This window comes from Eublepharis macularius, chromosome 5 (genome assembly GCF_028583425.1).
Source record: "Eublepharis macularius isolate TG4126 chromosome 5, MPM_Emac_v1.0, whole genome shotgun sequence".
Lineage (NCBI taxonomy): Eukaryota > Metazoa > Chordata > Lepidosauria > Squamata > Eublepharidae > Eublepharis > Eublepharis macularius.
Genome location: NC_072794.1, coordinates 14044663 through 14056853, shown reverse-complemented (window position 1 = coordinate 14056853; position 12191 = coordinate 14044663). Strand labels below are relative to the sequence as shown.

At 48.9% G+C, this 12191-nt stretch overlaps 1 protein-coding gene across 8 annotated transcripts in view; it reads left to right on the top strand.

Moving 5' to 3' along the window:
- Positions 1 to 1529: 1529 nt before the first annotated feature.
- SH3GL1 (SH3 domain containing GRB2 like 1, endophilin A2) overlaps positions 1530 to 12191 on the top strand; it is an 80984-nt gene continuing 70322 nt past the window's right edge. For 4 of the 8 annotated variants that reach the window (XM_054979316.1, XM_054979315.1, XM_054979314.1 and 1 more), the window contains exons 1-2: positions 1576 to 1949; positions 2676 to 2778. In XM_054979316.1, coding sequence (XP_054835291.1) covers positions 2734 to 2778 — 45 coding nt within the window. In that variant the 5' untranslated portion in view covers positions 1576 to 1949; positions 2676 to 2733. The other 4 variants (XM_054979313.1, XM_054979311.1, XM_054979312.1 and 1 more) reach the window with 4 other exon arrangements.

The window sequence follows — 12191 nt, the reverse complement described above, 5'->3', positions numbered from 1 at the left end:
CACCAGATGCGATGTCGTTCCGCCAGTCACAGGAGCGCTCCTGTGCTCCATGCAGGGCTGATTTGGCCTCTGGGGCTCAAATCGGTCCTAAATGAAGCACAAGAATGCTCCTGTGGCTGGCGCAACAACATTATTTCCAGAAGTGATGTTGCCACACCTGTTGGAAGATGCACAGTGCACATTCCTAACTTGCCTGCCGGTGGTGAGCAACCTCCGGGAGTTTGCCACCTCCTGCCACCTCCTGCCGAACACTGGCAGATTGGTGGGCAAGGTGGCAAACTCCCAGAACCCCTACCCCCCAGGTGGGAGGCCCGGCACTTACCTGGGAGCGTTCCTGCGTTTTGCAAGAAGCCACCCTAAGAGCAACCCCACGCTTCGCAATGGCCCAATCCAGGCTGATTCAGCCCGGATCGGGCCACTGCAGAGCATTGGAGTGCTGCTGCACTCAGCAGCAGCCTGATCCGGGCAAGTTCAGGCACGATTCAGACCAATCTGGCCCTGATTTGGGCTCATTTGGGCCTGGTTGGGCTGCTGCAGCGTGCAGAGTGTGCCACATGGCCCAGGAGTGCACCCTGGGAGGCATGTTCCCTTCCCGTTGACCAGGTAAGTGGGGGTGGGGGGTGGAGGGTGGGACCAGGGGATCCCCCCCCAGTGGGGGACTGGCAACCCTTGGTACCAGCATTTCTTTAGTGCCTGTTCCATGGTGTTCCGGGAACATTTTGTCAGGGAAAGGGTTAATTAAAGCTTGATATTTCCATGTTTTCATTTCTAAAATACTGTTCTTGGGTGTCCTTAATGCTTTCCACTGTTTTTTATGGTACTAGCATTCCTTTAGTGCCCATTCCGGTCTGTTCTGTAGTGTTCCAGGAGCATTTTGAGAGGGGAAGAGTTTAAAAAAGCATGATATTTCCACATTTTCATTTCTAAAATATTGTTCTCTGGTGTCTTTAACACACCCCACTGTTTTTTTGCGGTGACACTTTTTCTTTGATGCCCGTTCTGGCCCTTTCCAGCCTGTTCCAGCTTTTACCCCTTCCCCAGATTTTTGCTGCTGGATTGCACTGTTTTTCTTACTTCATCGTTTGTCTGGAGTTTAAATGAAAAAGATGGGTTATAAATGAAGTATATATGTGTTTGTGTATTTTTGTATACGTCAGCTTCATTTATAGCCCATCTTCTTCACTTCATCCATGATATATAATATGATATTTACTATTTCAGAGTGGGTGGACTATAGATACTTTTAAATAAAAATAAATTACATGTCAAATATATAGATAGGCACAGTAAAAGACTTTTCGTACGCGTGTGCCTTGTGTTATGCATGAATGCAACACAGGGGGGCGCTCTGGCTAGGCCTGCATCGGCGGCTCTGAAATGAGCGTCCTTCGTCCCTCTATCTTTCCCATGTCTATGAGCGGAAGCCTGGAGCCCGGGTCTAGTTTTTCAGTCTGGTTTCCGGAGAGAGAGCGAGCGAGCGAAGAAGACGCCGCGTGTGAATATCCCTCCGCCGGGAGCGGGCACTACTGCGTCTGCGCGCCAGGAGGGCGGAAGTGACCGGGTAACCGTGCAGCATCCTGAGGGAGCGAGAGCGGGATTGAGCTCAGCCTGCGCTTCCCTGTGTGTTTGTCCGTCTCCCCCTTTTTCTGTTGGTCCGTCCTGCCTTTTCTCTGTTCCCTCGATCCGGGACTACTTTGTGTGTCCATCCGCTCCAGTCAATCTGTCAGCGAGTCTGTCCGTCTGTCGTTCCTTCCTCCCTCCCTCCCTTTCTGGTCCTCCCCAATACCGGCCTGTCGCTCGTCCTCCCAGCCTGCTGAGCCTTCCTTCCCTCAGGGATTTTTTTTTTGCTGTTCCTCCGGCCTCCTCCTCACTGAGGGCTAGTCTCTTTGGACTCTCCACTGTGCCTTGGGCGGCTGGTCAGGCCTGGGTTGGCTTGCAGCTCCTTGGGGGTAGGTCTGCCTAGTCCACAGGGCCCCCTTTCCTTTCAGTAGGGTGGGGTGGGGAGGAATGCCTCCATCCTTGTGTGAATTTGGCATGCTAGTCTGTTGTCTTGTAAGGGTAATCCAATTTGGGGAGTGCGAATTTGATTAGTGCGATTTGGGCTGTCTCTTTTATTGGGGGTGCTGTAAGAGTGACCCTTGGGAGGGGGCTTGTTGGTAGTAGTTTTTCATGGGGGTGGTCTAGAGGCTTTTTGGGTTCTCATAGGCTTGCCTGTGCAGGGACTAGATATTTGTCGTTGAGAGGTTGTAGAGTTGTCATTTTCTTTGGAGGCTGTCCTGCTTTCTCAGGTCTGTGTCTTTTCATTCTGCCTTGTCTGACTCTCTTCACTTGTATGCCATTTGGGCAAAGTGGCTGTGGGTGCATCTGTCCCTTTCACTGTGCGGGTGGCAGGGGACTGTGGACTGGCTTCTCTGACCTTCTTACTTAGGGCCTCTCTCCAAACGGCATCATTTTGGGATACCCCTTTGTAACCCTCTCTGGAGTTGTGCTTTGATTCTGTGCCTCTGGGTCCCTGTCCCTCTGGGACTGCTGCTTCTGCCTGCCTGGCCTCTTAGCTCATGAGCTGGTCTTCGTTTTCCCCTGCTCCCTGAGCCGAGGTCTCAAAGTTGCTCTCTTCCTTGGTTTAGACACCTCTGGATCCAAATTCTGGACTGTTTTATCCGTTTCTCTCGTAGCCTCGACTGGGTCTCCCTGTCCGCGTGAGCCTGTTTCAGTACCTGGAAAAGAGCCAGCATGTCCGTGGCTGGGTTAAAGAAACAGTTCTACAAAGCCAGCCAGGTGAGGAACAAGGATATATATTTTTTGCCTTTCATGGGGTGCTTTATTCGAACAGCCTTTGCTCCAGTTCCTTAGATGTCTCTCCTGAAAGTCAGCCATCTTCTGTCAGTGTAGTTCTCAGCAAAGTTTTAACTGCTCACATTTCTGAGAAGTTCGGAGAAGTTTGTACTGAAACTGCCGCAGCTAGATTTTAAAAAAGCGTTGCTTCAGGATTAAGTCCACTTTGGTTGCACCCCAGATCCTAATAAAATGGATAAGATCATGCACAGCTTTTCTAGCAGGGCAGTTTTGTGAGTTTGGGTGGCACACCACTGCAGCACCTCAGGATGCCAGCAGTATGTTGATGTAGAAGCCTTGCATACATTGGATGTGGGACAGTGACTCTCAGCTTGTCGTCTCCATAATTGTAGATCACCTCCCTTCCCTTTGAATGTGCAACAGCTTCCAGAATTTGAGTTTCGATACTTATCACCCCGAGCCTTTGCTGAGACCACAGGCGGCTGCTCGGCTAGCACCTTGTTAACAGTTAACCATTTGGTTGCTCACCTGCAGGCAACTGGGCAGGAAAGCTTTGAGTCGGTCTTTGTTGCTTTATTGAGCACGGTGGGTTGGCTTAACAGAGGAACCCCATAAACTGCTTATTTTAAGTTTTACACTGAAAATTTCCAAGGTAGGGGCAGATGAGTTGCTTGCAGTAACTTTGGGGAGAGTTGTTTGTTAGGCTGAACTGTTGTGTCAGTTTTTTAAAAGTTGTGCCTTGTTTAAATTCTGCAGACTTCTAAAATGTATTCTCCCCTCTGCCCCGGCCTCTTCGGGATGTTTGTTTTTAAACATAGTTAGCTCTGGGCTAGACTCAGCACTGGGGTTCTGTGGCTGGAATTTTCAGTTGGGCAGTTTGTGTCTCAGAAGCAGTGGCGGTGATGAAGGGTCTGGATTGGGGCCACAACGCTGGAGAAAGCAGGGCTTACTGTCATCCTTCCCATCCTATCTTTTCCCCCATCAAAAATACCCTCCTGATTACTTTCAGTTCTGAGTGGGAGGGAGGAAATCCATGCAACTTGGGGTGGGGGGAGCAGTCTGGGACTGGGGGATTTTCAATTGCAAAATGGCATGTTTAACCCCACCCTGTTCCCTAGTACGAATTAATATCCCCCCCCCAACTTTATTTAAGAGCCAAATCACACATCTGGATTTCCAGGGACACCTCAAGCATCCCACATAGTCTGCCCCTGTGACTCTAGTCTTTAAAAAGAAATGTAAGTTTTCTGTCCATTATGAAACTGAATCCTGTTACTTTTGGAGAAGGCTGATTGCTTCTTTGTGATCTAAGGACGTGCGCAAAAGTGGTGTGTGGTTTTTTGCACTCTGGGGATAGTGCTTGGTCTAGCTGTGCAGCATGCCTGTCTGTGTTGGATTAAGGATAAATTTTGCAGCAGTGGCCCTGCCTGGTGGCCTGTCATCTTGACCTCTCCCCTTTCCAGAAGACTCACACGGGCCCTTCCTTCCTGCTTCCAGCACTTTGAAACCCGACATCCTTTTGCCGCTTTTGAGCCAACGGGAAAATGAAAGGTGGATAGGATACGATGGGATGACTTTATATATCGAAATGATGATGTGAGCGTTGGCGTTCCAAAAGTACTCGTTTTACAGTCTCAAGGCTGCCTTTGCGTTGTGAAAGTGATATTATCATTATCATTTGATACACACGTAGTGCTTTAGAAGGTTCAAAAAACAAATTGCAGACAGTACGAAGAATCTTTTCAAAGCCCCTGCGAGGTAGAGCTGTACAATTATGCTCATATTGCCACTGGGGCATGTGGCTTGCTGAAGGCTACCTAGGGGATCCATGACAAGATGAGATGTAAACTGGAGATCCACACTCTTAGCCACAAACCTGCCCACGTGAAGTTTGCTCATGTCAGGAGCAGTGCAAGGTGCATTCATTCTTTTTAACCTTGCCTTTCCTCTGAGGGGTTTAGGATAGGATATTGCCGTTGACTTTTACGACGACCCTGTGAGGAAAAAGTCACCCAGTAAGTATTGGGGACGAGCAAGAATTTGAATCCAGGGCTCTCCCTTCCAAGTCGGATGCTTTAGTGACTGCCCATGCTGGTCTGCAATAACCTGGGAGGCTTTTCTTCCCAAAACAATATTGCAATTTGAAAGTGAGTAGCTTGAATGTGTGAATTGGTGCATTGAAGAGCTGGCCTTCTGTTTCCCAGCTGAGCTTGGAAATAAAATCTTCTTCAGATGAGTTTCAGATACTTCTCTTCATCACCATGTAGGGTGATAATGCTCCGATTCCTCACCCCACCATATTTCTAGTTCATAATTCCAGAGATGACAGAAATGCAGTTGGAGATGCGCATGCATAATTTGACAGGATTCAAAAGATGTGTATGGTGCCATTATGGCTGTGAAAAATGTTCCCAGCTAACAAGCACCCTCTTCTCCCCTGCCCCTTGCTCTTTGCGTCCATGTACAGTCATGGAGCTGCTTATAACAGTAGCCAGAGCTTCTGACCAGCAAGTGGAGAGGTATGCTCAAAGGATGACAGTGTCATATGGATACACAAAACCATCTTTGCTTTATAAGGCAATGTGTACTTGTGCGTGCATATTTCTCTTTCCTTTGTGGGTTTTTAATGTTGTTTCCCTCCAAGTATTTGTGGTTTCTAGATTATTTGGGGGCACCCGCTTTTGAGGAAAGACCAGACTCCCTTCCAGTGCAATGCAAACCTATTATGCAAATGAGCCTAAGCTGACCTACGCTGGCCCTGCCTCTCCGTTCGTACCACAAGCTCCCGAGTTGCTTCTGTACTCACAGCACACACTCAGCATGCGCTCACCTTGACAAACCAGGATGAGAGCAAACCATGGTTTGCCTTCTTGGTTTGCATTCAGGTTTGCTAGGAGGAAATGTCCACAAGCACTGGAATTAGTTGCTAGGAGAGGAGGGACTGGTCAAGCGAGCCAGGGGTTCCTTCTGAGCTCATTCACTTGGCACCAATCAAGCCCTGGTGAATTGACTGGAGGTACAGCTATTTCTAGGTTAGGAATATATAGCCTGAAACAAGATTGGGGTGGCTGAGAGGGGAGGACCACCTCTTTCCCTCCCTTCAGTAACTAACACCCTTGATCCTTACACGTAAATGTGTTCCAGGTGTAAGTGCAAATCTGCTGTGTGGCTTTGTGCGCTTCTGCATATTGATCTGGGCCAGGGCTTTAACCCCTCGCTCTCTCTTTGGCCACTGTCTTTACTGCCTTCTCTGGACCTCAGGACTAGTTCCAACTGAGTCTTCAAACTGTCAGCTTAATTTAGCTCCGCAGGTTGATCCTGGCTTGTGCCCTCTCTCTCTCTCTCTCTCTCTCTCTCTCTCTCTCTCTCGTTATCTGGCCTCATCCTAGGGAGGTTTTAATTTGGAGAGTACGTAGGTTGCATTTTGGGGGAAGGTAGCCAACTCGAAATTGCAGCTGGCTGAGCTGGGACTTGTGACGGCAGGGAGGGCGAGGTTTTAATTAGACGCTTCGCCTCATTGGTGTGATGGCGGTGCTGAGATACAAGGAACTGTTGTTTGCAAGGCAGATAATTGCCGAGGAAATGGGGGATGTTTTGCAAGTGGAATTTGAGCTTCCCGTGGAACTCAGTTCACCAGCCTGACTTCGGAAAGACGGATGCAGAAGTGTTTCTGAGCACATACGAAGTACTCAAGCTGCGGAGAAAGCCGTTCTCCCACAAGTTTGGGGTGACGGTTGGTCAGGAGGTTTGACCTTCACGTTGCTTTGAACCCTTTTGGAAACAAAGAGCTGAAGTCAGGGTTAGGCCTTTGAATCTGTTCTCAGTGTTGGGGCAGTCCACTGGTGGCATTTTGAGTACGTTGAGTTCAGTAACCACTTCTGGGGGTGGGGTGAAGAGTGCAGAGGAACCCGTGCCTGTTAATTTAATTAGAATCTTTTGAGAGGGATTTGGAAAGGGAGGAGACAGTAATTTTTCCCTTCTTCTCTTCCCCCACCACTTGTGACTTGAAGAAAATCCTCTCTTCTCACTCAGCCCCCTCCACATTAACACCCTATAACATTTTTCTCAACACCCCACACCGCCAGCTGTTTAAGCCTTGGGGTGTAACAAAGGCGGTCCATCTCCCGTATCACGTAAATTGCATTTCGCTTACCAGAGGGATTCTTTTGCTTGTGCATAGCCTTCTTTTACCACCCTCTGGAGCAACACAGTAATAACAATGTGTAAGGCGTGTTCTGGCCCACAGTTAAACGTTTTTAAAGTCGTACAGACTTTTGTAGGCCTCCCCTTGGCACTGGTTTGTCTGTTTACAGGATGGGTGGTGTGTGGTGTGGTGCGCGGTGTCGTGAGCAGGTTCAAGTCTTGCGCTGGCCGTGAATTCAGTTGCACGGCTTTGGCAATCTGTCAGCAATAATAGGTTGATATAGCATGTTCATTGTGAAGGTCTAAGATGAGAAATGTGACTTTGTTTAAAGTGAAGAGCCATGAAAATTCAAATCTTGGGCACCCCCTCCTGTCAGGTGGGCCAGTATCGGTCCCATATTAAAGTCCGGGGAGGGGGCACTGGAGACCAAAAGTGAGTTCATGGCTAAGAGTAACCTTGAGAGTTCACAAGAACTGTCTCTTTGGACCTTACTGGCCAGTATCCCATTTCTAGGCCCGTCAGAGAGCACAAAACCTCCCCAGGTGGTGGGGGCTGGGGTGGCCACCTGGAATCTGGTCTCCATACATTGGCCCGTACATAGACGTTCCATTGCTGGCTCTAATATGCAGTCGCCGGTTACCGATCAAAGCTAAGAAGCAGGTCTGCTCCATCAGGCCAAAGATCCATCTAATCCATCTTCTTTGTTTCTACTAATGACAGCAGGAAGGCAACAGGCTTTCAATTTGGCCTGGACCTTGAGGATCCACTGTCTCTGTCCATGAACATAGATCCAAAGGATCTATCGTCTGTCGTCTGTCGTTGCAAAATAGTAAAGAGTCCAGTAGCACCTTTAAGACTTAACTTTATTGTAGCATAAGCTCAAAAGCTTATGCTACAGTAAAGTTAGTCAGTCTTAAAGGTGCTACTGGATTCTTTGCTCTGTACATGAAGGTTCCATTTAAGGACTGAGTCTCCTTAAGAAGAGCTCTGCCACATCTGTTCCAAGGTCTGCGTTGCCCACTTTGCTGGCAGCCAACCAGATTACTAGTAAAATTTCATTGTCATTAAAAATACGTACACTCTGTTTCCTTAGCAGTGTCCTTAAGGCCAGATTCCCTATTCCCCTTTCCCCTCCCCAAATCCCATCGTTTTCTCAAGTGGCACCCAAAAGCTGCAACCTTCCCAGCCTCTTAATATTTCAGGGTGTGTTGCCTCTGGCCCTGCAGGTTCTATTCTCTCTCTCGGTGGCTAATTGGAGCGGATCCCGCTTCTGCTAACGGCTCCACTTGCCTCTGATTCAAGCTCCCCAGTTATCTTTTTGCTGAGGCATCTGTTCCTTCCACGTGTGGCAAGGAGGCTTGTGAGGGGGAGCAGCTAGAGCAGATGGCTGCACATTGTTCTTTGCCTCTTCCTCCTCCTCTGCGGTCTGCATGAACTTCGCTGGAGCTTTTTTCTCCCGAGGGGTGCTTCGTTTCTGAGCCATCTGTCTCCTCGTTGTTTGGGAATTCGTTTTGGGGACCCGCAGGGCACTTGAGAACATCATCGTATTCACATGCCTCCGGAGGTCTGGCTTCCAGCCACTTACTTCTGGCATCAGATTTGTTGGGTGACTTCCGGACGTTGACGGGAGGGGAGCCTGCATGGACGTTTTGTGGCTTGAACTGGAGGAAATGCTTTCACCGGTGATGGGTCTTGCACATCCTCAAGAGAAGGAACAACCAAAGGGCAGAGAGGAGAAGTGTCTCATCTTCAGCCTGCATCCATTCCGACCCAGGGCTTCTGCTACAAATGGCAGCCCTGTGTTCAAGCACACTTTCATCTTGCCTGTCCTCCAGTTTCAAGGTTTCCTACAGGAACTCCCGTTGCCATTTTTTCCTCGGGATTGCCACTGCTCTGAAGATGGTGATGCTGAGCGAGCCTCCCCCAAACCACCAGCGAGCTTCATGGCTAAGTGAGGTTTTGAACGTGGAGTCTCTCAGATCTTATTTCCACATGCTAACCAGGGGCCATTTTGTAGAAAAAGAGCTGGAGGAACTCGTTAGCGTAACTCATTAGCATATGCCACACCCCTTGCCATCGCCGGAAGTGTGTCATTGGCATAACTGATTTGCATATGCCACACCCCCTGACATCGCCTATCCTGGCTGTTTTGGATCCAATCCTGGCCATTCAGGGCCGAAATTGGGCCCAAAATGGCAAAAAGGGGCTGAAAATGGCCGAAAAGGGGCCCAAAATGGTCAGGATCGGGCCACTGCTGAGCGGGAGAGTGATCCACCATCTGTCAGAGGCCCGATCTGAGCCGTTTCGGCCCCAATCCAGGCTGAAACGGGCCCGAAATGGCAAAGAGTCAGGTGGGTGGGGCCACCTGACTTGACCTCTTTGGGGAACTGCCGGAACTGCGTTCCTGCGCTTTCCCCCTCGAAATGAGCCCTGATGCTAACTACTATACTGTATTGACTCCCTCTCTGGAATATCAAATACAACTTAAAGGTAAAGGTAAAGGTAGTTCCCTGTGCAGGCACCGAGTCATTACTGACCCATGGGGGGATGTCACATCACGACGTTTTCTTGGCAGAGTTTTTGCAGGGTGGTTTGCCATTGCCTTCCCCAGTCATCTACACTTTACCCCCCAGGAAACTGGGCACTCATTTTACCGACCTCGGAAGGATGGAAGGCTGAGTCAAGCTTGAGCAGGCTACCTGAACCCGGCTTCCGCCAGGATCGAACTCAGGTTGTGAGCAGAGCTTGGGCTGCAGTACTGCTGCTTACCACTCTGCACCACGGGGCCCTTACTTACTTACTGTGTATCAAATGCAAAGTTCTATGTACTTCCATGATTCCGTCCACCCTACTGGCTGGCAAGGATGGAAAACTGTACAGACCAACAGCAACAGGAGTACAATGATCCCAGATACATAGCTTCACCTAAAGCCAGTGTGGTGTAGCAGTTAGACTGTTAGAGTAGGATCGGGGAGACCCAAGTTCGAATCCTTACTCTGCCATGGGTGCTTGATGGAGGGCCATGGACCCATTGTGCACTCTGAACCTAACCTACCTCACAGGTTTGTTGTGCACATCAAATGAAGAGGAGAATGATAGCCATTTTGGGTCCCCGCTGTGCAGGGGTGTGTGATAAATGGAGTAAATTCACCTACAGAATTGAGGAGAAGTTAAAGACGCTGTTCTCGTGTGTAGGAGGATGAGATGGTAAAACATACTTTGCCTGTCCTCAGTCTACAGATACGAGACGACTTTTGGGGGATGTTTCCTCTTGGCTGAAAAGAAAAAAACAGGGGTTAAGTTTAAGGAATTCCATTGCTCAAGGTGATACTTGAAACACTGTATAGACGATCCCCTGACAAAGCCTTAAAGCGAAGCGTGTAGGGGTCACAATCACTTCAGTAAATTCTTGTACCTTGTGCCTGTTTTTTTTCCTGCCTACTGGTGCAGCCGTTGTTCTCGTCTCGGTTGAAACCTCCCTGCAAGGATTAAACCAGCACAGCAGGCAATGGGAAGGGATTATTTTGTACTTCCTTCCTGCTTTCACTATAAGAATGTCCTCTTCATAACAAGTGGTTTACACTTTAATAAGTGCAACGGGACAATAAAATAAAACAGGAATTCCACATGGTCAACCACCCATTTAAGTACAAAAGAGAGGCGCTTCGTGGCCTGAGACTCGACAGGCAGATCCAAACAGCGCTGGGGAATGAGCGCAGCGTGATCTTAGTCGTCAGAGGACCCCTCCTGGATATAAGGCTGAAGTCTGAAGTCATCTAAATTTGGCTGGAGGAGGCGCCGCTCCTCAAGAAGGCTGTTCCGGGGCAGGGGGGAGCCGCCACCAGAAAGGCCGTTTTCTCTTGGCAAGGCTAGGCTCACTTCCCCCAAAGGAAGCATCACCGGCAGCCGCATTGGGCAGGCCTGAAGTGGCAGACAGATCTCGGTGCTGAGTGACGACAGCTCTGTAAGGCTGTCTCTGTGAGAGGAAGTCAGCCAAGAGTGAAAGCTTGCTTGAGGAAGTCCTTCTTCTCAACACTGGCCGGCAAGCGGGCATGGGAAAAGTTTCATGGTTTTCTGTGGACCAGATGGGATCCAGGTGTCTGTGTGCTGGGGGTCCCCCCTCACCTCCCCACGTTTCCGGGAATGGAGGATTTAGGAATGTTGGCCCCTGACAGAAGTGCTGGTTTTTCTCCTGTCTTATTAGTCAATAATATAGATACTGTTGTTTTTTTTTAAATTCCCCCTCTGTGGCAGTTGTAATCTCAGGAGTATGTTTGTGCTTTGGGGAGGTTCCTAGGTACATATCTTCCCCAGGCATGGAGATCTAATATCACATTCACACACTGTTGCTAAGGAATTAGTTGGGTGTTAAGCAGTTACGCAATAAATAAATACACCCCCACCCCCCGCTTTTCCTGGAATTTGTACAAAGAATCGGCAGAAAATGTCGGGAAATGTCTCCACTATTGTCAAGCCAGCCTCTTTTTGTTTTTGTTTAAAGTCCTGCACAGAAGGCAGCAAGGAGTAGCCCGTAACTGTTGTGGGTGTAAGGGCATGCAGTCTGGAAATCTATCACACAGTGCGGTACACAATTGCTGGCTGGGGATCCGTGACCTTTTTGCCACGGGTATCCCAATTGCAGGCTGTGGAGCAGCATGGTATAGTAAGAAATTTTGTAGAGGAGTGTTACTGTGTGAGTCCGCTGCACCCAGAGAGCCTTATGGGCCCTTAAAGAATTTGCATTTACTTCATTTATATCCCTTTTTTCTCCCTAGTGGGAACCCAAAGTAGCATACATTCCCTTCTCTTTCATTTTATCCTCACAGCAACCTTGTGAGGTAGGTCAAGCTGAGATCGTGTGACTGGCCCAAGGTTTCCATGGCAGAGGGGGGATTTGAACCTGGATCTTCCAGAACTTAGTCCTGACAGTCTAACCACTACATCTCACTGGAAGAATAATACATTCATTGTAGATAAAGCTCTTTATAGTTCTTTAAAATTCTGCTTCATTTGTGAATGAATGGGGTTCCAGTGGGGACCCAAAGCAGCTTACACGCTTCTCTTATTTGCTCCCCACCACACCCCTGTGAGGTAGTTTAGGCTGAGGGTGCATGACTGGTAGAGTGGAGATTTGAACCTGGGTCTCCCAGGTCCTAATCCCAACACTTTTACTGCTGCACCACATTGAATCCTCAGCCTGCAATTGTCCACCACACCATGTGCAAGATTTCCAGGCTACAAGATCTTTCAC